Source organism: Neodiprion pinetum, chromosome 4, assembly GCF_021155775.2.
Source record: "Neodiprion pinetum isolate iyNeoPine1 chromosome 4, iyNeoPine1.2, whole genome shotgun sequence".
Lineage (NCBI taxonomy): Eukaryota > Metazoa > Arthropoda > Insecta > Hymenoptera > Diprionidae > Neodiprion > Neodiprion pinetum.
This window is the reverse complement of record NC_060235.2, coordinates 13,702,916-13,727,926: the sequence shown is the minus strand read 5'-3', so window position 1 is coordinate 13,727,926 and position 25,011 is coordinate 13,702,916. Positions and strand designations below refer to the sequence as shown.

General features: G+C 42.1%; 4 protein-coding genes across 4 annotated transcripts in view; 2 read left to right on the top strand and 2 right to left on the bottom strand.

Moving 5' to 3' along the window:
* Positions 1-6,083, top strand: part of LOC124217262 (two pore potassium channel protein sup-9-like) — a 61,216-nt gene extending 55,133 nt beyond the window's left edge. The window contains 4 exon segments of the mRNA XM_069135378.1: positions 3,012-3,167; positions 3,843-4,018; positions 4,608-4,937; positions 6,015-6,083. Of these exon segments, the coding sequence (XP_068991479.1) occupies positions 3,012-3,167; positions 3,843-4,018; positions 4,608-4,937; positions 6,015-6,083 (731 nt within the window).
* A 3,627-nt stretch (positions 6,084-9,710) lies between these two features.
* On the top strand, positions 9,711-11,285 carry LOC138190850 (uncharacterized). Its single transcript, XM_069135376.1, has one exon. The coding sequence runs from the start codon at positions 9,711-9,713 to the stop codon at positions 11,283-11,285; it is 1,575 nt and encodes a 524-aa protein (XP_068991477.1).
* A 6,559-nt stretch (positions 11,286-17,844) lies between these two features.
* Positions 17,845-21,770, bottom strand: LOC138190849 (uncharacterized). The gene is made up of 2 exons (XM_069135375.1): positions 21,351-21,770; positions 17,845-21,192 (listed from the first exon to the last, which is right to left on the bottom strand). The coding sequence occupies exons 1-2, from the start codon at positions 21,768-21,770 to the stop codon at positions 17,845-17,847; spliced, it is 3,768 nt and encodes a 1,255-aa protein (XP_068991476.1).
* Positions 21,771-21,896: 126 nt separating this feature from the next.
* On the bottom strand, positions 21,897-23,279 carry LOC138190848 (uncharacterized). The gene has a single exon (XM_069135374.1). It carries the CDS (start codon positions 23,277-23,279, stop codon positions 21,897-21,899), a length of 1,383 nt encoding a protein of 460 aa, XP_068991475.1.
* Positions 23,280-25,011: the final 1,732 nt, after the last annotated feature.

Sequence of the window (25,011 nt, the reverse complement as noted above, 5' to 3'; positions counted from 1 at the left end):
ATGCTTCAAATAGACGGTGGATCCAGTTCGAATTCCCCCCTCAAAAGCTGATTCCAAATCTTTTCAGTGAACTCGATCGCTGCCTCTTACTTTCCGCGTACCTCCACCCGTTTTCTGAAGAAGTTTGAATTTTTCCGCGAGCGCTTTCAAGAGTCCGACCGTTGTGATAATTCTTATCTTTCCTCCAATCGATGAAGCCATTCGCAAAATTTTGTTCAGAAGGCGAATATTTCGACTTCCAAATTTTATCCATTTCTGAATCTCTACTGTTGATGATGATTTGTTCAAGATTTTGTACGCCGATTCCATAATATCGATCAATCTTAAACACTTCGCGGATTCCATCTTGGGCTTTTCTCTCACGTATACTTGACAAGTTGAGGCTTCATGATCGTTTGCAGCGATGAGCGTCCTTTTTATAGGGCAGCTGTACGTATGTTTGTGTATGCGCGCGCACCTTTTAGCATTCTTAGAGCGATAGTGACCCAACACCGCAGATCCATGGCTCTGGATGTACCGCGGCTATCGGTCGACCTTGCACTCTGGTCTTGAGTGAACCCGTCCAAAATTCATGGTAGAGTTCACAGTACAGTTACAAGCCAAAAAAATGTCACTTGGTTGATATCAAACCGACAGCCGAGTAAGTAAAAAACAATTCTCAAAACCATTAATTTTGGAATGTCGCGTGGTTGATAACGTGGGAAAGGAATGTGAGGTGGTTGATGTTACACATCAGCGATATCCGAGTGGATGAAAAACAATTCTCGGAACTATTAATTTTGGAATGTCACGTGGTTGATAACGTGGGAAAAGAATGTGGGGTCTGTTGATGTTACACATCAGCAGTCCCACCGTGGGAAAGGAATTTGAAGTGGTTAATGTTACACATCAGCAGTCCTATCGTGAGAAAAGAATGCGGGACGGTAAAAAAGTTCTCGCCCCCACTGCACCCTCCACCGTCGGCAGACGAGCACTACATAAAGACTCTGACCTTCGGTCGGTAAGATTGTCGGTAAAACAGCACGATTTTGACCTTCGACTGATAAGAATTGTCGGTAAGGGAGTGCGATTTTTACCGTCGACCGATACAACTTTCGGTAAGGTTGCCCGGTTCCAACCTCAAGTCGGTACGGCAGACTGTTACGTCATCGCGGAAAAGGGTTTGAGTCTGGGGAGAATATTGGTCAGTGTCGGTAACAGGAATCTGTGAGTAGAACCCGCCTTGCTGAGCTGATTTGCTGGGTTATCCGAGTCTTTAAATCGTACGTTTAAGAAGTACAAGGTACAACTTGTTAAGAGAAGCTTGAAGGATTCGCGCCTATTTTTCGATTCAGGTGAAGATATGTTACCTAAAAATAAGTACTCTGATTTTGTTCATAAGATCTGCAGAGATTGCAACAAACCATAAGTTGGTCAAACTAGCAGACATATTGCAGTAAGATTAAATGAACAGAAGAACATCATAAAAGATTATGAAGGCCACTATACAGCTCTAATTAAACACGTAGTACGATTTGATCGTTCGTTTTATTTTGATAATGTCAATATTCTGCATGAAAAACTACGCTATTATAAGCGTCCAATGCTTGAAATGTGCAATATTGTGAGTCATACAGACTCTGTTAATCGCAGACAAGATGTTAAGAAGCTAAGTGACACCTATGTGAAACTTTTCATCGATGCTAGTCTCTAGGATAAGTTACCGATAGTACTGTTAACGGAGTGATTGTATATTGATAATTTCTGATCTTTTTCTTTGCACTTTTGGTTCTTCCCTCTCCTTGCTCTGTTTTGGTTAGTTCTGTCTTATTGAACACACATGTGCTAGCGTTGATGAATTTGTTCCGTTGACTGATCAATTGCGGATGCAGGTGTGAAAGAGGGGGAGAAACAGAGACGGTTTGATCCTGCGTCCTAATAAATTAAACCAGACTATTTAGTTTAATCTGAATGTATTCTCAACGCAAGGCAGTTTAGTTGACCATTCTTTTGATTGTTGACTGTGGCATTACTACTTTAATTCATGTTATTTAGTTTTCTTGTTTCATTACGTAATGTAAACGGAGTCTAGATCCCCCTTTGTGCTCGTTCTGTAAATAGTAGCCTGATGATTGTTGGCAAAATCAAAATAATTTAACTTTCAAGGTTAATACTATGAGCGATCTAATTTAGAACTAGCATAATTTTGACTATGTTTTTGAAAAAATGTTTGGTATTTTTCTCGATATGTAGGTGTTAAAAAAACAATATGTCCTAAGGAGGGCCTACACTGTAGCCGAAACATCGAAACTAATAATTCATGGTTCTACTTCGACCGTTTAAGGATAATGTATGCACTACACATGCGGCAAAGGAAACGAGCGAATAATTTAGTGTTTACATTATTTGTCAGTTGAAGTGAATAGAGCCCCTGTCTTCCTCAAGCTACGAATTGATGCGGCATACTGGTCGTTGTTTTGACATACTTGTGAATAATTGAAGCAGTTCTGTAGACATTCATGAAAGGTATGCGCAATAATTAACTTCAAGGCAGGTAACAGAATTCAGTAAATAACTTCAGTTTTCGCACTGATCTACGGCAATTCAAAGTACGAAAGAGGAATCACCCGTTCCAGCAACAAACGCAAATCGGAGCCACAAAATCTGTGATTCGAGTGGTAAGATAGGAAATTGTTCGTAGTAAAGAAAGAAATGTACCGAATTTATTAAACTTTCAGTTGGTTCGTCGACTCGAATCGATGTCAATTGGTCTTTGTTCTACCTCAAATTGGAGATGTTCATTCCTTTCTTTTATTGTTAGAAAAAGTATATCGTTGCATGGAGGTTTGGACGCATTTTTTGACAGTTTTGTACCCATCACATTATTCAATGCTCCTTTCACCATCCCATAATCGGATTTGGTGATCAAATTTTCAGTATTGGAGTTTATATCTACCCTTAACACACTCACATGCAATTGCGTATCGTATTCAACAAATACAAATAATAATGATCTTTTATTTTACGTGCAGCTATAGAGAAAATGGTGATACGGAAGTACAATATAAGCGAGGACGACTTCAAGGTGATGGAAACGGTTGTGCTGAAGACGGAACCACACAAGGCAGGTCAGCAGTGGAAATTTGCTGGGGCAGTCTACTACGCTACCACGGTGCTTACTACGATTGGTAAACCATTCGATAATATTTTTGTTAATACAGGGTTAGGAACTCTTGCTTACTGGCGTATTGTTCATATAATATGTTTATTGGTAACTAATAGGTGATTTGCACGAAAATGAAATACAGTTTGGTAAGCGTAAAGCACACATAACAGTGACTAATTGTTGATCTCATACAGCGAATCAAGTATCACATTGCATCGATAGATTAAAGCAGAATCCTCGTTGCGTGCGCGTATAGCCGTACCAGATTCAACCATCTCTCTCAATTTCTGTCCCCTTTATTATCTTCTTGTTAATCTGAAATATCGCTCGTATAAACTGTGACAAGCTTCTCGATCAATTGAAAAAGTCGACGGAGATTGATGAAATTCAGATGGCACTTCAGTAACACCACGCCAACCTTTACTGAGAAATTTCTTTTTTATATTGAAAAGGTTTGATCTTTTATTTCAAAGATCGAGCATAACGAAAATTGAAAGTAACATCACTAAAATGCAAATTAAAACTAGACGATCTAGTGTATCTAGAAAAATGTCTTGGAAAGGCAAGACAAAAGTATAATAAATAGTCTGCTATCTTCCACCATTTTCTGAGGGTACAACCCCCTGAAATTTAAACGGATGCAGGCACATGAATTGTTTTTTTTCTTATACTCATAATTTTTTTTTGTCTGTTACAGGATACGGACACTCTACACCAAATACCATAGGTGGTAAATTGTTTACGATGTGCTACGCTATCGTGGGTATTCCATTAGGTCTTGTCATGTTTCAAAGTACAGGCGAACGGCTCAACGAGTTTTCGTCAGTTGTTATACAAAGCGTGAAACGTCTTCTCAATTGCAAGGATATACAAGTGATTGAACGAGAATATAATTGATGAAATACTTGGACCAATCCTTAACAATCATCTGGCTCAAAACTCGTAGGACCAGATATTAGTTTCAAAGGCTTAAATGTCTTCACGTACTTATTACGTGCAAGATCACAGACACATCGAATGTCTACCACGTGTTAATATGATCAGTCCAAATGTCACAGTGGCCAATAGATACATAATAGTGTAATATCTATATTATTTGACAACTACATTAAACTTGTGAAATGCACAAAGGGAATCGTTTGTCACGACAATTTTGTATATCGCTCATTGTAGTATACCTCAACAGTGACGTATAATACTATAAAAAAAGCATATCTCAGGTATGTTTCAAAATTAGTAATGCACTACTGTTACGTAAAATTCACGCAATAATACAGCTGTACGATCAATTTCACAGCATAATGTGACTGTGATACAAACGGACGCAGTATGTTTTTCGGGGAGGTAAATAATTTGTATGTCATCTTGGCGTTAACTGGCTACCTGGGTATAAAGTACTGTTTAGAACACATAATTATTAATAATTATAACGGAATGTAACGGAAGAACTTTTGAGTTTCAGGCATCAGAAATGAATCTGATATGTGTTGTTACGACACTCTCCAGTCTCACGATTGCTGGGGGTGCCGCAGTCTTCTCAAGATATGAAGGATGGTCGTATTTCGATTCAGTTTACTACTGCTTCATTACGCTGACGACAATTGGTTTCGGCGATATGGTTGCCCTCCAGAAGGACAATGCGTTGGACAACAAGCCAGAATACGTGATGTTCGCTCTGATCTTCATTCTGTTCGGTTTGGCCATTGTTGCTGCCTCTCTGAATTTGCTAGTTCTTAGATTTGTCACTATGAACACTGAAGACGAACGGAGAGACGAGGCGGAAGCTTTACAGGTGTGTTGGTACTATTTTAATCAAAACTAATTGCTTTACCTCGCCACTTTACAGTAAAATTATTACTCTTACTATTGTCAATTGTGTACCGTGTGTCACCAAATTCTTTACAGTGAATGTATATTGTTCAATCCCATTCTTTATTACGCAATCGCTTTGGGTACACGGACTGCCTGTCGTATTAAGCCGGATGGATATATTGGAAACCGAAAGAAACGCCGATATTTTGTTGTTGTTGTGATTCTATTGCATTTATAAAATTACATTTTTTCATGCATGTACATATATTTAAATATATGTATATGCAAATTGTTTTATCGGAAACATTTAAAATGGCACTCCTGAAAAAGCCTTTTTTTGGCGGTGGATAGCCTTCTGGATAAGCGGCTGGTTTGAAACAAAAAATCCAAATGTCATTTAAAAGTCAAGATATGAAACCAGAATTTTCATTGAACACATTATTGATTTTCTAAAATTTTTAAAAATGGCGCCCGAATAAACAAAAAAAAGCAACAATTCATCACTTCTTTGCACGTTTATTCGAGTTAAAAAAGTGAGAAAAAAAATATCAGAAGTCTGGTCAACTCATTTCCAAGAGAAAGGAATGAAGCATATGCCGTCCAAATATCAAGTGAATTGATCAAATAATTATCAAATTATCATGTTTACTGTTTTCAAAAACTTGGTTTCGAAAAAAACGCATTTACAGTTTCCTGACTGCTTTATTGCATGAAAATATCGTTTTTTTTTTTTTTGACGCACCACCAATCCGCAATAATGGGCAAGATAGCAGTACTTCAGCATCGGCAAGTAGATCTTCAGCCTACTGTCTTTCTTATCTTTTGTTTATTAGCTCTTCTCTGGTAGTGGCAAATACTGTTCTGTTTCTATTTTGATCCTTCTAATCACCAATAAAACCTCTCTCTTCTTGAGTAACCTTCGGACTCATTTTCATTGTGACACTCGTAAAAATTAAATTTTTTCCACACAAAACTGATGAGCCTCACGAAAAAAACATTCGCGTTGTTTACAGCGATAGCCATGATAACCTGGTGACGAATGTGGCTCACCATACAGGGACAGGTATTTGGTCTCATCGTTGGGAAGCGATCAAAGAAAGATCTGAGCTTCATGAGAATGCACTAAAGAAAATGTGAAATTTTGTCATTCTAATGTTCCCATCCCCTTCAACTAAACTACATTGCCACTTTCAACGTGTATAATTTTATTAGCGGCGAAATCAAGCGAATTGATGTGTATGTGAACCTAGCATCTCAAATGTTAGAATCTGATATATGAGCTTCATATTTACTTGCATCCACTATAGTTCTACACTTCCTGATAGGTTTTAACAATAGTTCCGCCGATTTAGCGATTTAAATCGTGTTTCAAGAAATGGGATGCCAACTTCGCAAAACACATGTCAGCATCTCATCGTATTTCGAATATTTGAGTATAGAGAAGTGAGAATCTGGAGAGTTCTACTGTACAGACAAGTTTTAAGAATAGTTCTGTAGCTTAAACTCCGCAGAAAATGAATTATAAGCACAAAACCCATGTAATACGATTTTAAATGTCATTTTGGAGTGTCTGAGGGATCGGTCGACATAATAGGTTTAATTCTGTATGAGTGTTGAAAGTGAAGACAAGAATGAAGCGTTGGGGTCTCAAGCCCTCCCACAATCGTTATAAACAATTAGTGTAAATGTGATACCAACGCAACCGTGAGATGCTAAAGCAAAAGTAGGAGTTTGAGGCTTTAGCGAGGTTCTGAATATTGGTAGTAGTGGGGGCGCCACTGAGCATCTATAGTGAACAGACGTGTCTTGTGTCGCTCTATCATATTTAATCTTGCTAGTTAATAAATTCTGTGTAAAAAATTATAAAAACGTGCATATTCTGTGTAGAAACAAGTGATCAAAGTCTGCAGATACAAATCTTTAAATCCTTTCGAGTTTAGCATATAAAATTCTGTTTTTCCTGATAACACGGTGTGTGCTCAGCTGGCGTGTTTATGATTGTTTACGTTTCCTGACTCCGTAAATGAATACAGGCGACATCTCACGGTCAAATTCTGACCCCGCACCTGTGGCGCCACTGCTAGCCAAACCCCGCCTCGTTTTGAATCACAACAACTCTATAGCCGGTGTCACACCTGCGGCCCCGTCAAGAAAAGGGCGACTATCCACCCAGCAACTCCTTGCAGAAGCTGCCAACACCTGCACTCCAATAACCAACTTTATCGAAACCAAGAGGAAAAGACACAGTTCCGGTCAATCTCCCACAGAAGAGCCGAAACAGCCTTCGAAGACTTTTAAGAAGACAGATTATGCGGAGTTAGAAGACTACCTGGACCCAATTGATAACAGTGATTCAGCGATGGATAAAATACTGGAGGAATTGAGAGGCCTCAGGTCTGACCAGGAAACTAAGCTCAAGGTGCTCACCGATAAACTGAACAAAAAGTTCGAAGACGACGCAACAGCCTTTGAGAATATACAGCGAAACCTAGCAGAATTAAAAACCGACTTACAGGGAACCAAGATCGATCTAACTAAACGAGTTAAAGCTCTGGAAGACAGCACAGTGAAGAAAGATGAACTTAACAACTTAAAAGTTTCTCCACTCTCAAAAGAGGAACGTGACAGAATCTCGCAACTCAGTAATAGAATTGATTTTCTTGAAAAGGAAAATAAGAAGACTAAAATCTCGATAGTAGGCCTCACTCTATCCACAAACAATCACACGGAGGAGGTCAAAACGTTCTTGAATTCCAATTTTGGGGTCAATATCCTTAGAATTGAAATAACGGAATTCACCAAGAGGCTTATAGTCGACCTATTTGATATAAATATAAAAAATCTAATACTCAAGAACAAAAAAATTAAATTGACCGGTACTAACATTTTTATTGAGCCAGACAGAACAGCCAGGGAGCGAGAAATAGACTGGAATGTCAGAACGCTCGCTAAACAACTAAGAAGCGAAAGTAAAAAACCCGTAAGAAAAGGGAATAAAATTCTGGTGGACGATCTTGTCTACTCCTGGAACCCGGAAACAAACAAGATGATGCCTCAATCAAAGAACTCCAGCTTGCTTTCGGGCAGCATGGAGTGGACAGAATCAAAGTCAAAAAAGTAATTAGCACACCCGTGGGAACATCCACAGTCAAAATCACATTTTGGAACCTTCATGGCTTCTCGAACCTTGAGCCAAGCTCAATAATTGGAGATTCCGACATCATCGCAGCTTGTGAAACTTGGATAACCCATACGTACACACCTGTTTATCTGAATAAATACAACATCTTTTGGTCCGAGGCGTTGAGAGAACATGCAGTAGGTAGAGCAAGCGGCGGTCTAATAACGGCAGTTAATACACAATATAATTCCTCGTTAATCGAAGCTTCCCCTTGGTGGATCTTCACTGAAATTCAACTTGGATCATCCGTAGCTGTTATTGGGTCAGTATACTTCCGCAAATGTCTCGACCTCCGTTACTTACTCGATATTTTTCAGAGCATCATCGACGACATCAAAACTCAGCGCACATACGACTTGTTTATTATAGGCGGTGACATAAACGCTAAAGTCGGCACCCTGAATCCATGGCCAGCTGATCTCTTCACCGGAAGCCAATTATACGACATTTTTCGCACTACTGATAATTTTACCTGTGAAAGGGGTCGGATGATCACGGAATTCATGGTTGACAACGACTTTGTACTTTTGAATGGGAGGACAGTCAGTGATTCTCCAGCTCAACCGACGTACGAAAACCTTGGCTCATCAATCATTGACTTAATTTGGATTGACATACCGTCTCTGCGCCTTGTAAACGATCTGGTAGTTCAAATGGAGCCGTCCATGTCCGACCATTATCCAGTATGTCTCAGTATCTCGCTGGAAACCTATACTCCGCCAGTTAAAAATGATAACCCGAAAAAACCACAATTTTCCAAGATTAAATGGACGAATAACGCTGCCGATCCTTACCTTGAACAACTGTCTAATCTCTTGATTCCAGCTGACACGGAAACCCTAGCAACTGACAACTTACAGTCGCTCCTGCATTGCCACATGTACATTGCTGCTGAAAAAGCTAACCTGGTGAAAACTCTAGGTTTCGACGGAAATAGCTGGACTACTCGCAACCCGTGGTTTGACTCAAGCTGTAAGGTAGCAAAAAGCGAGCTAAGAAAAGCATTAAAAAAACTTAAAAACGATCGAAGCAATAATATACTCAAACAGGATGCCACTCTTTGTAAAAATAAGTACCGGGAAATATGCAAAGCTAAGAAAAAAGCTCACATTGACAGTATAAAATCGGCTTTTGCCAACGTCACGGCTCCAACAGACTTCTGGGCCGCAGTTAGAAAATTCAGCTTCAAGCACAGCTCTTCCCCTGACATCTCAATCGACAGCTGGAACAAGTTTTATGCTGCGATCTCCAAGCCAAGAGTTGTAACGCCTTCTATTTCTGCAAGCATCACAAACGACATCCTTGATGCTGAAATTTGGTTTCCGGAGCTCAACTCGGTTCTTAAATCTCTGAAACCCGGCAAAGCTGCCGGCCCCGACTTACTAACCAATGAACTATTCCAAACTCTAACGGCACAGCATACAAACTTGCTAATAGTTCTATTCAACAGAGTGCTCAATGAAGAGCGTGTACCAAAAAATTGGGCAAAGATATGGTTGTCAATGCTGCATAAAAAAGGTGCCAAGATTAGTTCTATGGATGGATAAGGAAAAGGTCCTGCCGGACTCTCAAATGGGCTTCAGAAAAGGGCGCAGCTGCACAGATGCCATTTTCACACTCCTCAGTGCCATTCAATTACAGTTTCGACACAACGATGGCAGAGAAATATACGGTATTTTTGTTGACTTTCAAAGGGCATTCGACTCGGTACCCCATGGGCGTCTGTGGCAGAAACTACTTGATCTAAAGGTCAGTAGCAAGTTTATCAACACAATGAAATCTCTATATGACCAAGCGACCATGCAGGTTAGAACCAAGGAAGGTCTCACGGAAGTCTTTGATGTTACTGAAGGCGTCCTACAAGGCGAATCTTTAAGTCCAGACCTGTTCCTACTATACTTGCACGATTTTGAGCAGTTTTTCCGATCTAAAGGTCTTCATGGCTTGGACATCAATGGAGTAGTCGACATTCTTTTGCTGCTGTACGCCGACGACACCGTAATCTTCGCCCGTTCGCATATGGATCTTCTACGCAAGCTGCGTGCCCTCGAAGAGTACTGTGACCTGAACCAGCTAACAGTCAACAAGTCAAAAACAAAAATTCTCGTGTTCAAAGCAGCTGGTAGAATACGAGAATGCCCTACTCGGTATAGGACCTACAAACACACTTGCCTGGACTTGGTCAATAGTTATACCTACCTAGGTGTCGAGGTGTCCACCTCTACCAGAGGTCTGGCAGCACTACAGTCTGCTACTAATAAAGCAAAAAGTGCTTCAGGAGCGTCCTTGGCCTTACTGGCTAAAGCAAAGTGCGTCTCTTGGAACGCGTACAACAAGATATTTGACAGTATGGTCTCGACGGTATTTTTATACGCTATCCCAGCCTGGGGTCTCTGGTATAGAAACTCCCTGGAAGCTGCTCAAACTTTCTTTTTCAAGAAACTGTTCAAACTACCCAGGAACACCCCAGACTGGGCAGTACGTTTGGAGTTCGGACTCGATCCTATGGCTCTGAAGGCCATGACCAGTATATGGAGATGGTTGATCAAAACTCTTAGGGCGGATGACAACTGCTTGCACAAAATCTGCCTCCTGCGCCTCCTCAACCTGGCTAAAAACACCACGACCGCCTCACCGCATAACTGGGCCACACAGATAAGAGCTTTTTTAATGGAATGTGACGCGTCAGATCTAATTGATTCGATCGATCCCAACCTCTGGGAATCTGAGATGGAGTCCACTCTGAATCGGTATCAAAGTATCCTTCATAGCAACGACTTAAGCGCAGCAAGAAACTCCAAGTCACTCGAATTCTCCCTGCCTCATGCAGAACCTCGGGTCCCAGTCAGATATCTCCTAATGAAGATTTCGCTCAGCAGCAAGCGACTGATAGCCCAACTGAGACTTTCAAACAAACATAACTGCTTTTTAATCACAGACAACCTTATGACAAAATTTGCTCGGAACTCTGCATGTCAATTATGTAATCTAAAAGAGCCGGATACAGTCGAGCACTTACTGATCACCTGCCCCTACTACGTGGGCTTCAGGAATCAATATCTGCAAAATTCACTGTGCAGCAGTGAACAAATACCAGCATTATTCTCATCATCTGACGCAAAAACTCTCTATGCAATTGTCAACTAAGTCACCAAGTCACTAAATCTTAGAGCCTGGGCTCTGCATCTCTAACTTGTTTAAATTGTTTAAATGTAATTGTTTGACTGAATGACTACTTATATTTTTGTACTTATACTTATATTTATAATTTATCTGAAATTCTAATCAAGACACGATTTTATATATTGTTCTACAACGCTAATTTAATTTTAAATACTGTTTTTATTTTGTAAATTTTACACTTTGTTACCCCCTTGCTAAAAACAACCCTGTAATTGTTTAATGCAATAAAGCTATAAAAAAAAATATTGGTAGTAGTGACCATACACAATCTTGAGAAGAGTTGCGGTTTTTAGCTTTCTCTCAATAATTCTGAACAATTATTGAAAACGTGAAATGAACAAAACTGTGAGATGTCAATGCAAAAATCAGAGTTCTGGGCGTCACCGAGGTTCTAAATATTAGTAGTGATGACCATACACTATCTCTAGAAGAGTTACGGTTTGTAGCTTTTTCTCAATAATTACAAACGATTATTGAAAACTTAAAACTAACAAAACTGTGAGATGCTGACACAACAATCCGAGTTCTGGATTTTAACGAGGTCCTAAATATTAGTAGGAGTTACCATACACAATGTCGGGAAGAGTTCCGGTCGGTGGATTTCTCTCAATAATTATAAACAACAATTGAAAACGTAAAATGACCAAAACTGTGAGATGCTGATACAGAAACCTGAGTTCTGGATTTTAACGAGGTCCTAAATATTAGTAGGAGTGACCATACACAATGTCGGGAAGAGTTACGGTCCGTAGATTTCTCTCAATAATTATAAACAACAATTGAAAACGTAAAATGACCAAAACTGTGAGATGCTGATGCAACAATCCAAGTTCTGGGTTGTAACAAGGTCCTAAATATTAAGAGTGGTGCCCGTACGCAATCCCGAGCACAGTTCCGGTCCTTAGCCTTCTCCCAGTAATTATAAACAATTATTGAAAACGTAATATTAACGAAACGGTGTCATGCTGATACAAATATCCGAGTTTTGAGCTCCAGCGAGTTGTTAAATATCATTAACATGTTAAATATGCAGAAGGTGGGCTCTACGCCAATTTTGGCAGGGCATTTTTTTTTCGTATGAACGCCTTCATTTTATCACCATGAGTGATATTCAGTCGGCGGAGGCTGATATTTTTAATTATTTCTATAAGTTATGGGGTCTTGAAATTTGACGAAACATGCGATAAAATAGGGTATTATTGTGCATGTCAACGCCTAAACTGAAGGTAAAAAGTGGTGAGATTCATAAAATATGCATTCCTGAATGTAATGTAAATAATCAAGTTTTACATCAAATAGTTAAATAATCAATATATAAATAATAATAATTAATAATTAAATAATTAATAGTTAAAAAAGTTCGAATTCAACGTCTGTACCTGCTTGGGTTTTTAGACGGGCATCCATTTTTTATCTTAGATCCACTACCTTTCATGCTTGCTTCTGCTTCCTTTTACTCCCCGAACTTTCCTCCTGTGCTCCACGTCTACAGCCGCTATGCACTCTTTTTTCCCCATATCGCATTCGCCGAAGAGTGGTTGGGAAAACTCGCAGAAAAACCAACCACCGATACGGGTCGGTTGCCTACCTAATCCCCCCTCTAGCGTCAGTGCGAGTAAATCCAAGCATGGACTTCCAGGGGTGCCTCGGTCGGTATACCTCCTCCCCTGCGATACCGTGGGTAAGTCAAAGATCAGCCGAGGGACCATCATCGCGCGATAAGAACCGCCTTGCGAGAGATTACCCGAGCCAAACCCCGACCACTCACTCATCGCAGAGAGGTGTGGGACATGGATTGATACTGTGGAACTCCGAACTACGTGGATTGCAGATTAACACATAGAATAAAATTGTATTGGTGTCGGCCGTGGGGGGATCGAACCAAAACCCGCTGCGTGCGAACCCCGAGCCTCACCCACTAAGCCACTGCGCTCCTCCTTAATAATTTATAATTAAATAATTAAATAATTAATAATTAAATAATAAAATATACGGAAATAATTAAATTATATATTATACTTATGGATATAATTCAAAATATCAGCCTCTGTGATTACAAGCTTGATTAATACGAGATTAAGAATTTTTTGGGGACGAGCTTTTATGGGGGCCATGGGGGGGGGGGGGGAAGGGGGTTAAGGGGGAGGGGGTATTTCTTCAGCATCATGTTCAGGAAGGCTTTTTTGACAAATCCGTTTTTTGGCGTCAAACCGTTTAGAACTTCCCGAAATTATCGCGCGGTTCGTCAAACTTCAAAACCCCATATTTTATGAAAATAATTAAAAATATCAGCTTCCACCGGTTGAATATTATTAACGGTGACATAATAAAGGCGTCCATACCAAAAAAAAAAAAATTTGGCATTGAAATTTGTGGGGAGCCCCATTTTTGCATAATCAGCGAGAATAGTTCCGGCTTCCAAAAATCTTCCAATAATAATCGTTTATCAATACCGGTCGTATTTCCTAAGTGCAACTAGCGAAGTCATATCGCTTCTGGTCAATTCTTGTACTCATTGGACTTCCATTAGCATACGCTCGCATCGATAGACGAGGGTTTGAATTATTTTTTTGAAATAACAAAAGAAAGCTGGCATGCTATGAATTCCTTACAAATGGAAAAGTCGGGATAGAATGTGACAAAAAAAGATATAATAATAAAGCGTTGTTTTTTCAAAAGTGGTGAGTAGCAAAACTCACCACCCTGATCGCAAATCATCAATCCCTCTTTTTGCTCACTTGGACACGGCGAATATGACAGTGAGATGCTGATACTTCGGTGTGAGTTCTGGTCTCTCGACATTTCAACCGACAGCTCAGTCATCTCACGAAATACTGAATAGCATTTGGCCTTCAGCCTTTTCTGAACTATCCACCAGCTATACGACAGCGAGTTACTGGTGTTTGAGCACGATTTCTAGACTCGCTCAAAGTTTCCCATGACGATTTACACCTGTATAATGTACATTTTGTATGTTTTTGTGGACAACTTGTTTGCAAGTTCATATACTTACTCTGCATTACCCAGAACCAACGACGAGGACGTGGTAAGATTTGGTTCCATTTAATATTTAGAAATTTTTTTTCGTTTTTTTCAATTTTTATCTACTTTTTTGTATTTTTTTCTTTTTTTTCATGTTTTTATGTTACTCACGTGGTTTACCACACAAGGTGTCACCCCAGCAGAAAGTCACTGCTATAATGTATCCTCACAAAATGTTAAGGTTACGACAAGGACATTATGGGTCAAACTAATTTTCAGCCGTTTTTGAGAAAATCGACATCGAATAATTTGAGTCACGTAAGCGCGGGTTGCGCGCTTCCAATCTTACTATAGTCTTTTCACTTTTTCTGTTCCCTACATCATTCCCATGCAAAATGTATCAAAATTATAAGAATTAATCATTTGTTTATACTTATATTTTACGAAAACGCAAAACTTTTTATTTTTATCATCGCCCACCTGAAAAATCGCGATTTCTGCATCAAAAACCTTAATTTTTTTTTTTTGTTATATTTCAGCTTTTATAAACAGAAAATTACGATTTCCAGTTGATGAATTACGATTTTCGTGTGAGTGGTAACTAGAATGAAAAATTTCTTTGTAAGATAAAACAGATTTGATTCTATTTAATACTTTTTTGACTTGAAAAAAAAAAAAAAAATTCGCCTTCTTTTATTTTTCGGATTTTATTGTTCTTTTCTGTTTTTATGTTACTCACAATGTAGAACACATAAGGTGTCAGCCCACCAGTAATACAATGCTATGATTTTTTTCATTAAATGTTAAGGTCACGACAAGAACATTATAAGTAAAACCAATCTTCAGCCGTTCTTGAGAAAATCGACTTTGAATAATTTGACTCCCGTAAGTGCGGGGTCTGCGCCTTAAGTCTTGCTATAGATTTGTTTCCACTTTATTCCAATCCCTACATCATTCGCATGCAAAATGTAGAACAATTATATGAATTAATAACTTCTTTACACTTATATCTTATGGAAAACGCAAAACTTCTTATTTTTATCATCACCCACTTGAAAAATCGTGATATTTGCATCGAAAACCGTAATTTTTTATTGTTTTTGAATAGTATCTTTTAGAAACGAAAAATTAAGATTTCTGGCTGATGATTCACGGTTTTCGTGTGAGTGGTGATGAGAATAAAAATCTTTCTTGTGAGGAATGAGGAAGAAGTACCTATTGATTCAGATAATTTCACTCTATATTACTTGTGCATGATGTAGGGATTGAAAAAATCAAAAAAAAAACACTACATCGAGATATGAACCAGAGACCTTACACTTCCAAGATTCGAATTTTCCGATCGTGCTTTTCTCTGAAGAGATTGAAATTCGTTTAGAGATAGTGTAGACTTTTAAGAAAAATGTTGTAATGATTGCGGTGTCTGCTTAATGCTTATTGCCTGCGTACATGTACACCACTAGATGGGTCTTCACTTCTTTGCTCGACTTAACATTTACATGCGTAGCACGTATATCATCGTACTCGTACCAATACATACCCGATTTTACGTAGGCCATGTAGTGACTCGGAATATAGTGCACGAGACCGGCTAGTCGATAGATTATATCCTCAACTCAACAGTTTTAGCGATGGATTCAAGAGTGTGGCGAAGACCGTCATTCCTGGCCCTGTAAGTAGCATCTGTTAAAACTGTAGTATCAATAATTACGTGTGGTCCATATTTTATTTCATCCTCAATGGCGCTATGACACTTCCGACACGATCTTTTTGTTGAGTGCCCCTCGTCTATTGCCTTTTGCATGAAATTGAACCCCTCATACAATAATACATCAACGTTGATGCTGAGCATGATGTGTTGGGTGTCCAAGCGATATCCGCTGTAACGCTAAATTCTGTTACCCTCAAAGGAGGACTTACCGTTGACACTTTGGCGCGATTCTCCACTTATTCAGAATATTAAACTATAACAAAATCAATTATGTTGGGCGCCAGACGCGTTAGCGTCAATTTTCAAACAATAATACGAATCGATAAAAATAACACGAAACCGTAAGAAAAATAAATAGAGAACCCGTAGTATGGCTGGCTAGGCTCAGTTACTCTCACGAACTGGTGGAGTGGCCGTATTCAAGGCAGCTAACAATAATTACAGAATTAAAGAAAATAATGAAATAAAGAATGAACTCAAGTCAGGAAAAATGAACAGGTCAATCGATCATATATTATCGGGAATGTTACATGGTTGAGACAGGCAAATGAAATGGTATTGACAGCGGTAGTTAATAAAATGAGCAATCGTTGTTCACAAAGATCTCGGTAGAATAGAATTGAACGGTAGCTTTGAAACGAGAGACGGTGAATAACAGAGAAAAATAAACGTAAGTCGGGAGAAGCGATATAATGCAAGAATTCACTTGAACTACACGTCACTGGGCGACGTGATCTTACCCAAGTTGCAAATGACGCTACGAAAATTATTATTCTGTCAATTAGAAACGAGAGAACTTTCCTGGTAGGTAACGATAGCTCGGTAGATAATACGACGAATTTACCATAGATTATAACCAGTACGAGAGATTGACAATCATTGACAATTTACAAAATCGGTAGAGTAAACGATCGACTAGATAACTTTCGGTAGAATTATTCATAAACGATAGAATCGATAATTAATTTATAATGACTAGGGGTTTCGCCCCTGCGCGCTTCGCGCGCCAACCCCATCTCGGCGCTACGCGCCTCACTATTTCCTTACGCATTGTCTAGTAGACAGGCGAATTCCTTCATGTTGATTTGATGACAAGTCTGCACTTGCTGTCCACTTCAATTCCTTCTGTGCTTACTTTTCTTTTTTTCATCAATCGAAGCTTCCATTCGTTGGTTGAAAATTGGTGTTCCTTCTCTATTGATATCGATCTATCTCCTTGACTTTCTGAATTATTTTTGCTACCGCTCTGCCCGTGTAAAATGATAAGGGCTGATGTAGCAGAAAAAAGATAAATTAAAATGCTGGAAATTAGGGTAGCTTAATTTTAGCTGAATAGAACAACCTCTGTTTATTTATAACTACTTAAATTATTTAATCACAGTGAATTGTTTATTTTATCACAGTTTATGTTTAATTTGATTTGATAAGCAAGCGAGATTAAGCGAAGCATGCTGGATTGCAGGTTAAGGTTAAGGTTAAGCACATGCGGTGCGATAATCTGACCACTGAAGCACAGAGAAGTGAGATATTTCGAAACTATAAACAGAATCAAGCAATTAATTACATAATATAAATTATTAGTAAGATATCAGCACGATATTGCGAGAGATTAGAGAGATATTAGCAGATTTTGTTAAAGCGTGATGCGATAGCAACAGGTTACAGTATGCGAGAGAGCGGAAGCGAAACGTGGCGAGGCGGGAGAGCTGGCTCCGTGGTCCCAGCTCTAGGCCCGGCGCGCGTCGAGCGCCGAGATGATAGTTTTGGGAACGCAGTACTGGCCAGCCATGCGTGAGCGCGATCGACGGTAGGGAGCAAGAGAGGGAGATTTCAACATTCTCCCCCCTTCTCCGCTCGTTGGAGAAGTAGTTGAGATGAAGCTGGAGCGACATCTTGAAGATCTTCCTTGTGCCTCGGGATCGGAAGGAGTACCAACTTGTGTATAGGTCTCGTGTACGTCGATGTAGCAGTCTCGATGGTGACGACGCCTGTCAGGTCATCTTTGCCTGGGTGAATGTGCGTGACGCGTCCCAACGGCCATTTTGACGGTGGATAGCGTTCGTCCGAGAGTAAGACGAGCGATCCGACGTTGATGTCGTGGAATGTGGTGTTCCACTTGGAGATGGTCTGGTGAGATTTCAGGCAGGCGTCTGACCAGTGAGACCAGAACAGTTGGAACCTTTGTTGAATTTCTTCCAGCCTTGATAGTCGGTTGTGAGGCGTGTCGAGAAGTGATGGCTCAGGTATCGTGGTGAGAGCTGCTCCTCGGATGAAGTGTCCAGGCGCAAGGGCGATGAGATCGTCTGGATCTTCGGACAGAGCACTAAGGGGTCGAGAATTCAGCACTGCTTCAACCTGAGTCAGTAGCGTAGAGTAGTCCTCGTATGTGAGGATTTTGTCTGAGTTGGTGCGAGTGAGGTGATGTTTGATGGATTTCACGGCAGCTTCCCATTTGCCACCCATGTGAGGAGCTCCTGGTGGATTAAACTTCCATTTGGTGCCGTCATTAGCGATGAGTTGCTGCAAATGCTTTGATTCTTTGGTGGAACCAGCAAGCAGTCGTTTCAGGATGACGTAGGCGCCTTGGAAGTTGGTTCTGCAGTCACTGGTGAGCGTCTTGCAGATGCCGCGTCGTGCAGTGAAGCGTCTGAAGGCTTTCAGGAAACCGTGGGCGGTGTAATCGGTGACAAGCTCCAAGTGAACAGCAGATGTTGAAAAACACACGAACACTGCGATCCACGCTTTGTATGAGCGCGTGCCACGCCCATGGAAGAACTTGAGAGACACTGGGCCTGCGTAGTCGACTCCGGTGTGTTCGAAGACAAGTGATGGTGTGACACGTCTAGCTGGAAGTTGTCCCATGCGTTGTTGAGCGCGTATTCCGCGTATCCTAACGCAGGTGACGCAGTGATGAATGTGACGCTTGATAGGAGAGCGACCACCAAGTATCCAGCAGTATCGGCGTACGTAGTTGAGTGTGAGCTGCGTACCACCGTGCATGGTGCGAGTGTGTGCGTTGGAGATGCAGAGCGTAGTGATTCTCGATTCTCGGGGTAGAATTGGAGAATTTTTGGCATCTTCTTCCAGCTGAGCATTTTGCAGGCGTCCACCAACTCGTAACAGACCGGTTTGATCGATCCAGGCGGTGAGTCTGGTGAGCGGGTGCGATTTTGCGAGTGCTTTGCCTTGGGAAATTGCACGAATTTCGCTGGCAAAGTGAACTTGCTGCGTAGCTCTGATCCAGAACGTAAGCGCGAATTGCAGATCAGCTGGGTTCAGCGGTGATGCTGTGAGGTTTGATGCTGGTGTTCGCTTGAAACATGCTGCTGCGCGTTGAATTGTAGCTGTGATGCGTAGAAGCTTCGTGAGACTGATGTCTTTGTCGAATAAAGTTTCAAACGGTAGTTTTGGAGCAGTGGTGGTGAGTACAGCACTTGGTCGAACTTCGTCATCAGCTGGTTGATCAGTCGGAGCGGCGAACGAAGGCCAGAGGCGTGGTGATTCAGTGAGCCAGTTGGGTCCTGACCACCAGAGGTTGTGTGTGATAAGTTGCGAGGGTGTCAGGCCTCGAGAGGCGCAGTCTGCAGGGTTGTGCTTCCCTGAGACAAACTTCCACGTGGCATCAGGTGTAGTTGTCTGGATGGCTTGAACCCGGTTCTTCACGAACTCCTTCCAACGCATTGCGTCACTGTTGATCCAAGCGAGGGATACTGAGGAGTCTGTCCACAAGGTAACATGAGCATGATTGAGTTGGAGAGTCGATTGAACTCGCTTGATGAGTTTTGATAAGAGCAGTGCAGCTGAAAGCTCCAATCGTGGTATTGTTAGGCGATTCAGGGGCGCAACTCGTGTCTTGGAGCAGACCAGAGTCACCTTTGATGATTCCCCAGGAGTTGAGACTTTGACGTAGACAACAGCTGCCATTGCAAATAGTGATGCGTCCGAGAAGCCGTGGATTTCGACTTCCGTGTCGTCAGAGCGAAGTTGCAGCCAGCGAGGGATTGCTAGTTGCGAGAGCTGAGAGAGTTCCTGGCGGAATGTCATCCAGCGATGAATAATCTGCGGAGTGAGTTGATCGTCCCATCCGACCTTTTCTTGCCAGAGATCTTGCATCAGCACCTTAGCACGAACTACGACTGGTGATATTAACCCTAGAGGGTCAAACAATTGAGCTGTCTCAGACAGGATTGTGCGTTTGGTGATGGCTGGTCTTTGTACCGACTGATCGGTGAACTTGAGCAGATCTGGAGCGCATTGCCAGGTGAGACCCAGTATCTTGGAGGATGACTCACTGAATTCATGAGTCTCGGAGCAGGATGATGGAGATGAGCGAAGTTTAAAGAAGTCAGGGTGATTACTTTTCCACTTTGACAGTGGGAAGCATCCCCGTAGGCACATCTCTTCAACTTGAGTAGCGATGGCGTTTAGCGAGTCGAGATCATCAGCACCGCCAGTAACATCATCAACGTAGCTGCCTTGTTCGAAGGGTTCCTTTGCGAGAGGGAACAGGTGACCTTCGTCGAGCAGCAATTGCTGCAGCGCGCGGCCTGAGAGGTACGGAGGAGGCTTGGTACCGTAGGTAACTGTCGTGAGCTCATACTCCTGGATTCGAGAGTTGTCGTCGACCCAGAGGATGCGTTGATACTTGCGATCGTCTTGATGCACCGAGATTTGGCGAAACATTTTCACAACGTCTGTTGTGAAGATGTAGTGATGACGTCTGACGTAGAGCAGCACGTCAAAGATGTCATTCTGGGTTTTAGGACCAGTGTGCAGCAGGTCGTTGACCGTGTAACCTGAAGTGGTCTTGGAGGAGCCGTTGAACACTACTCGGATCTTATTATTGCGCATTACGCCGTGATGAGGCAAGTAATATCCGTCCGTGGAGGTGTTTTGAGGCTGGACTTTCTCCATGTGACCCATAGACTCGTACTCGTTGAGGAAGTCTTGGTACAGTCGATGAAGTTCAGGTTGATGCGATAGGCGATTTAGTAGTCGAGCTAGCGAGCGTTGTGCGATGCCTTTCGAGTGTCCAAGAGGCGGAGCATTTGACTTGAATGGCAAACGCACGATGTAGCGACCTGAGCTGTCGCGAGAGTGCGTTGCGATGAAGTGAGCCTCGCACTCAGCTTCTTCAGCGCTGAGAGATTCCTCGTGAGTCGATGGAACTTCCTCGACCTCCCAAAATCTTGTTACGAGCTCGTGTAGATGTGAATTGGAGATAAGATGATGTTGATGCGCAGGCGATGAGTGAGGCGATTGAGTAATAGGTCCAAGAACAGCCCATCCGAAGATTGTCTGAATCGCAATAGGCTGCCTGGTTGTCCAGCTCTTACTCCAGGCTTGATTATCAGGCCATACGAGTCTGCTCCGACGAGTATGTCAATTCGACCTGGTGATAGGTGTTTTGGATCAGCAAGATCCAAATCGGCGATGTGAGGCCAGGATTGACTGGAGATAGTGACTGGAGGCAGCTCGACAGTGAGAGATGGCAGTACGTGCGCTTGGAGATTGACCTGGTCGTCAGAGTGCGTAGAGCGTAGAGATATTTCAACAGTACCCTTTGTTGATCCTGACGGCACGCTTCCGACTCCAATGATTGGAATGCGAGAATCAGAGGGCATGAGACCGAGCAGGAGAGTAAGCTGTTGGGCGATAAGCGTGAGTTCTGAGCCTGGGTCAATCAGCATTCGTACTGGATGTGCAAGTCGAGTAGGCGAGATGAGAAGAGCTTGGGCAGTAGCTAGCAGCACCATTGGCCTAGGTGAAGTAGCTGCGTTGCACGCAGAGCGAGATTGTTGCGTTGATAGAAGCGTTGCGGCGATAGGCGATGACGATGGCGAGAGAGTGAGTTGAGAGTTGGCGTTGTGGGCGTCAGATAGTCATGCTGACATAGTCTGACTTGTTTGAGGCGTAGTTGACGTTTGTGAGAGCGCAGTTGCATCTGCTCGAGCTCTCATTGTGTTGAGATGCTGAGAGTCATGCAGCATTGAATGATGCGCAGCTTGACAATGGCGACAGCGTTTCTTGCTACGGCAGTTTTCCAGTGCGTGTAATCCGAGACAGTTCAGGCACAGATTCTTGGAGAGGGCTTGCTGATGACGCTCATTTGGTGTCAAATTGTGGAACGACGGGCACGAGACGATAAAGTGCGGTGCACCACAGCAGGAGCAGGGACTCTGAGGTTTCGCTTGTGTAGCGGGAGTCTGTACTGTAGGCGCGTGCGGCGTCGAGCAGGTATTTTGTGGCGACGCACTGACCATGTGGACATGCGCAGTAGATGCTTTTGTGCCTGGCGTGCCTTTATTACCACTCGGGGACTTCTTGTTGGCCTTGGAGTTCGACTTGGGGTTCTGCTTGGCTGGAGGTTTGTCTTCCAGAGTTTCAAGGGCTCGAGCGCGACCAATGAGGAAGGCTTTGAGTCTCTCCAGCGTTGGATAATCAGCGGCAGATCCAAGCGTCAGCTGCCAGTCTTCACGCGTCTGAGGATCGAGTTTGTGAGTAAGAAAGTGAACGAGCAGGTGATCCCATTGATCGACGGGCGATCCGAGTGACTTCAAGGAGTTCAGCACTTCGTTTGTAGTGTTAATTAGAGTATTGACTTCCTGGGCAGATCGCGAAGCCATCTTGGGGATGTTAAACAGTTTGTTCAGTTGTGCAGTGATAAGGACGCGTTTGTTCTCATAGCGCGTGGTCAACGCTTGCCAGGCGTCTGCAAATGCGGTGGCGGTGATATCCACATTGGCGATGAGAGAATACGCTGTTCCATGTACGCTCTGTAGCAAGTAGTGCATCTTGTCGATTTCGGTGATGCCGTCCTTGCTGACAACTGACATGAACTTGTTCTTGAAGGACTGCCACTCCAAGAGCTCTCCGTTGAATCTTGGACGCTGAATCGTGGGCAGTTGTGGACGATGATGATGAGCGTTGTCTAGCATGGTGACATTGTGAGGCGAGAGTGGTGCTAAGCGAGGTTCAAGCTCGTTGGCGCGCTTTTTGAGAGCGGATTTTATCAAGGTGTAGCGCTGAAGCGCCATAGTGTATCTGCCTTCTTTAAAGTAGGCGTGAGAAACATCAATGTCTTTGCAACCGATGAGCTTGTCGTGCGCATCGACGATCTTGTTCCAGGTGGCCTCTAGCGCTTCGAGCTTAATCTCCGCGTCGAAGATCGTGCAGGTAGAGATGTCTCCGGAGTCGACCTCGTTGTGGAGGATGGAGAGGTAGGTCATGTGGCACTCCTGAGCCATGAAGTACTTGGCGGACATCGTGGAAAAACTCTGAAAGCTATCGAGGAAGAATAAATGGGCGAAAAAGTAAAGTTTAGCGACAATTGCCAAAAGTAATTGGAAAGAACTGACAGAGTGTTGGCAGTCCTCTTGAGCAGCTAGCAGTAGGCGAGGTTGATTGGCGATGACCTTGAATGGTGATCTTGGAGAGGTTAAACCCCACTGGGAATCACACACGCGCTTTTCGCAGGGTAATTTTCGCACTAGTGTCCCAAGTTACCCTTTCCGTCAACGCAGTATCACTTCCGGATACTCAGCAATGCGTCAACGTTGAATCGCGCACCAAGAGTCACTGATTTCGAGTTAGTTTTTAAGTTTAATTAAGTTAAGCTACCACTATCCGGCTCGAAGGACCAAAAAATGTAAAATGATAAGGGCTGATGTAGCAGAAAAAAGATAAATTAAAATGCTGGAAATTAGGGTAGCTTAATTTTAGCTGAATAGAACAACCTCTGTTTATTTATAACTACTTAAATTATTTAATCACAGTGAATTGTTTATTTTATCACAGTTTATGTTTAATTTGATTTGATAAGCAAGCGAGATTAAGCGAAGCATGCTGGATTGCAGGTTAAGGTTAAGGTTAAGCACATGCGGTGCGATAATCTGACCACTGAAGCACAGAGAAGTGAGATATTTCGAAACTATAAACAGAATCAAGCAATTAATTACATAATATAAATTATTAGTAAGATATCAGCACGATATTGCGAGAGATTAGAGAGATATTAGCAGATTTTGTTAAAGCGTGATGCGATAGCAACAGGTTACAGTATGCGAGAGAGCGGAAGCGAAACGTGGCGAGGCGGGAGAGCTGGCTCCGTGGTCCCAGCTCTAGGCCCGGCGCGCGTCGAGCGCCGAGATGATAGTTTTGGGAACGCAGTACTGGCCAGCCATGCGTGAGCGCGATCGACGGTAGGGAGCAAGAGAGGGAGATTTCAACAGCCCGTTATTCTCAAAAAACACCTTCTTTATATTATTTTCTTCTCTATATTTGCGTTGCTGTTCATTCCGCAAAACACCTCCTTCTCTTGTGGCCAACATCGATCCTGGTCGTCCTCTTACCTGGTCATACGAATATTTGATGGATATTATTCTATGGCTTATTTGGTTTTTCGCTCTTACGATTTTATTTTCCTCTTTCTTTTGTAATATTTCCGACCATCCACCATCTTCATCGCCTTGTCTGCTGCTTGAAACTTCTCCTTTTTCCAGTTTCATCGTAAATCCTGGCTGTCCTTTTGACTGTTTGGTGACATATTTAGATTTTCTATTATTTGATTTTTACTTTTCGTACTTATTACTCACTATCTGAATTTTATTTTGGTTCTGCAAGACATCAAAGTGTCCACTGTCTCCGTCGCCGGTGAAGAGTAGCGAGAATTGTGTTTCATTTTGTGATCCGATCCGGTGTGGATGAATTTGTTCTTCGCGATACACGATTAAACATATCTTAAAAATGTCCGCAGCTGCAGCTAATTCTGCTTCTCCCCCGTATATTCCATTTTTATTCGTATGTGATTTGTAATCACCAGGTCACCTAATCACAGCACCGTTTGACTCATTATCTGTAATAAGACCCGCAAATGTAGACCAATTATCCACTATATTTGAAACGATACTCAGTCTCACCTCTGCGTGTCGATCTAGAGTGCAGTATACATAATACGCCAACGCGCGAAAAAGACAATTCCCGTCGGGAATCATCTTG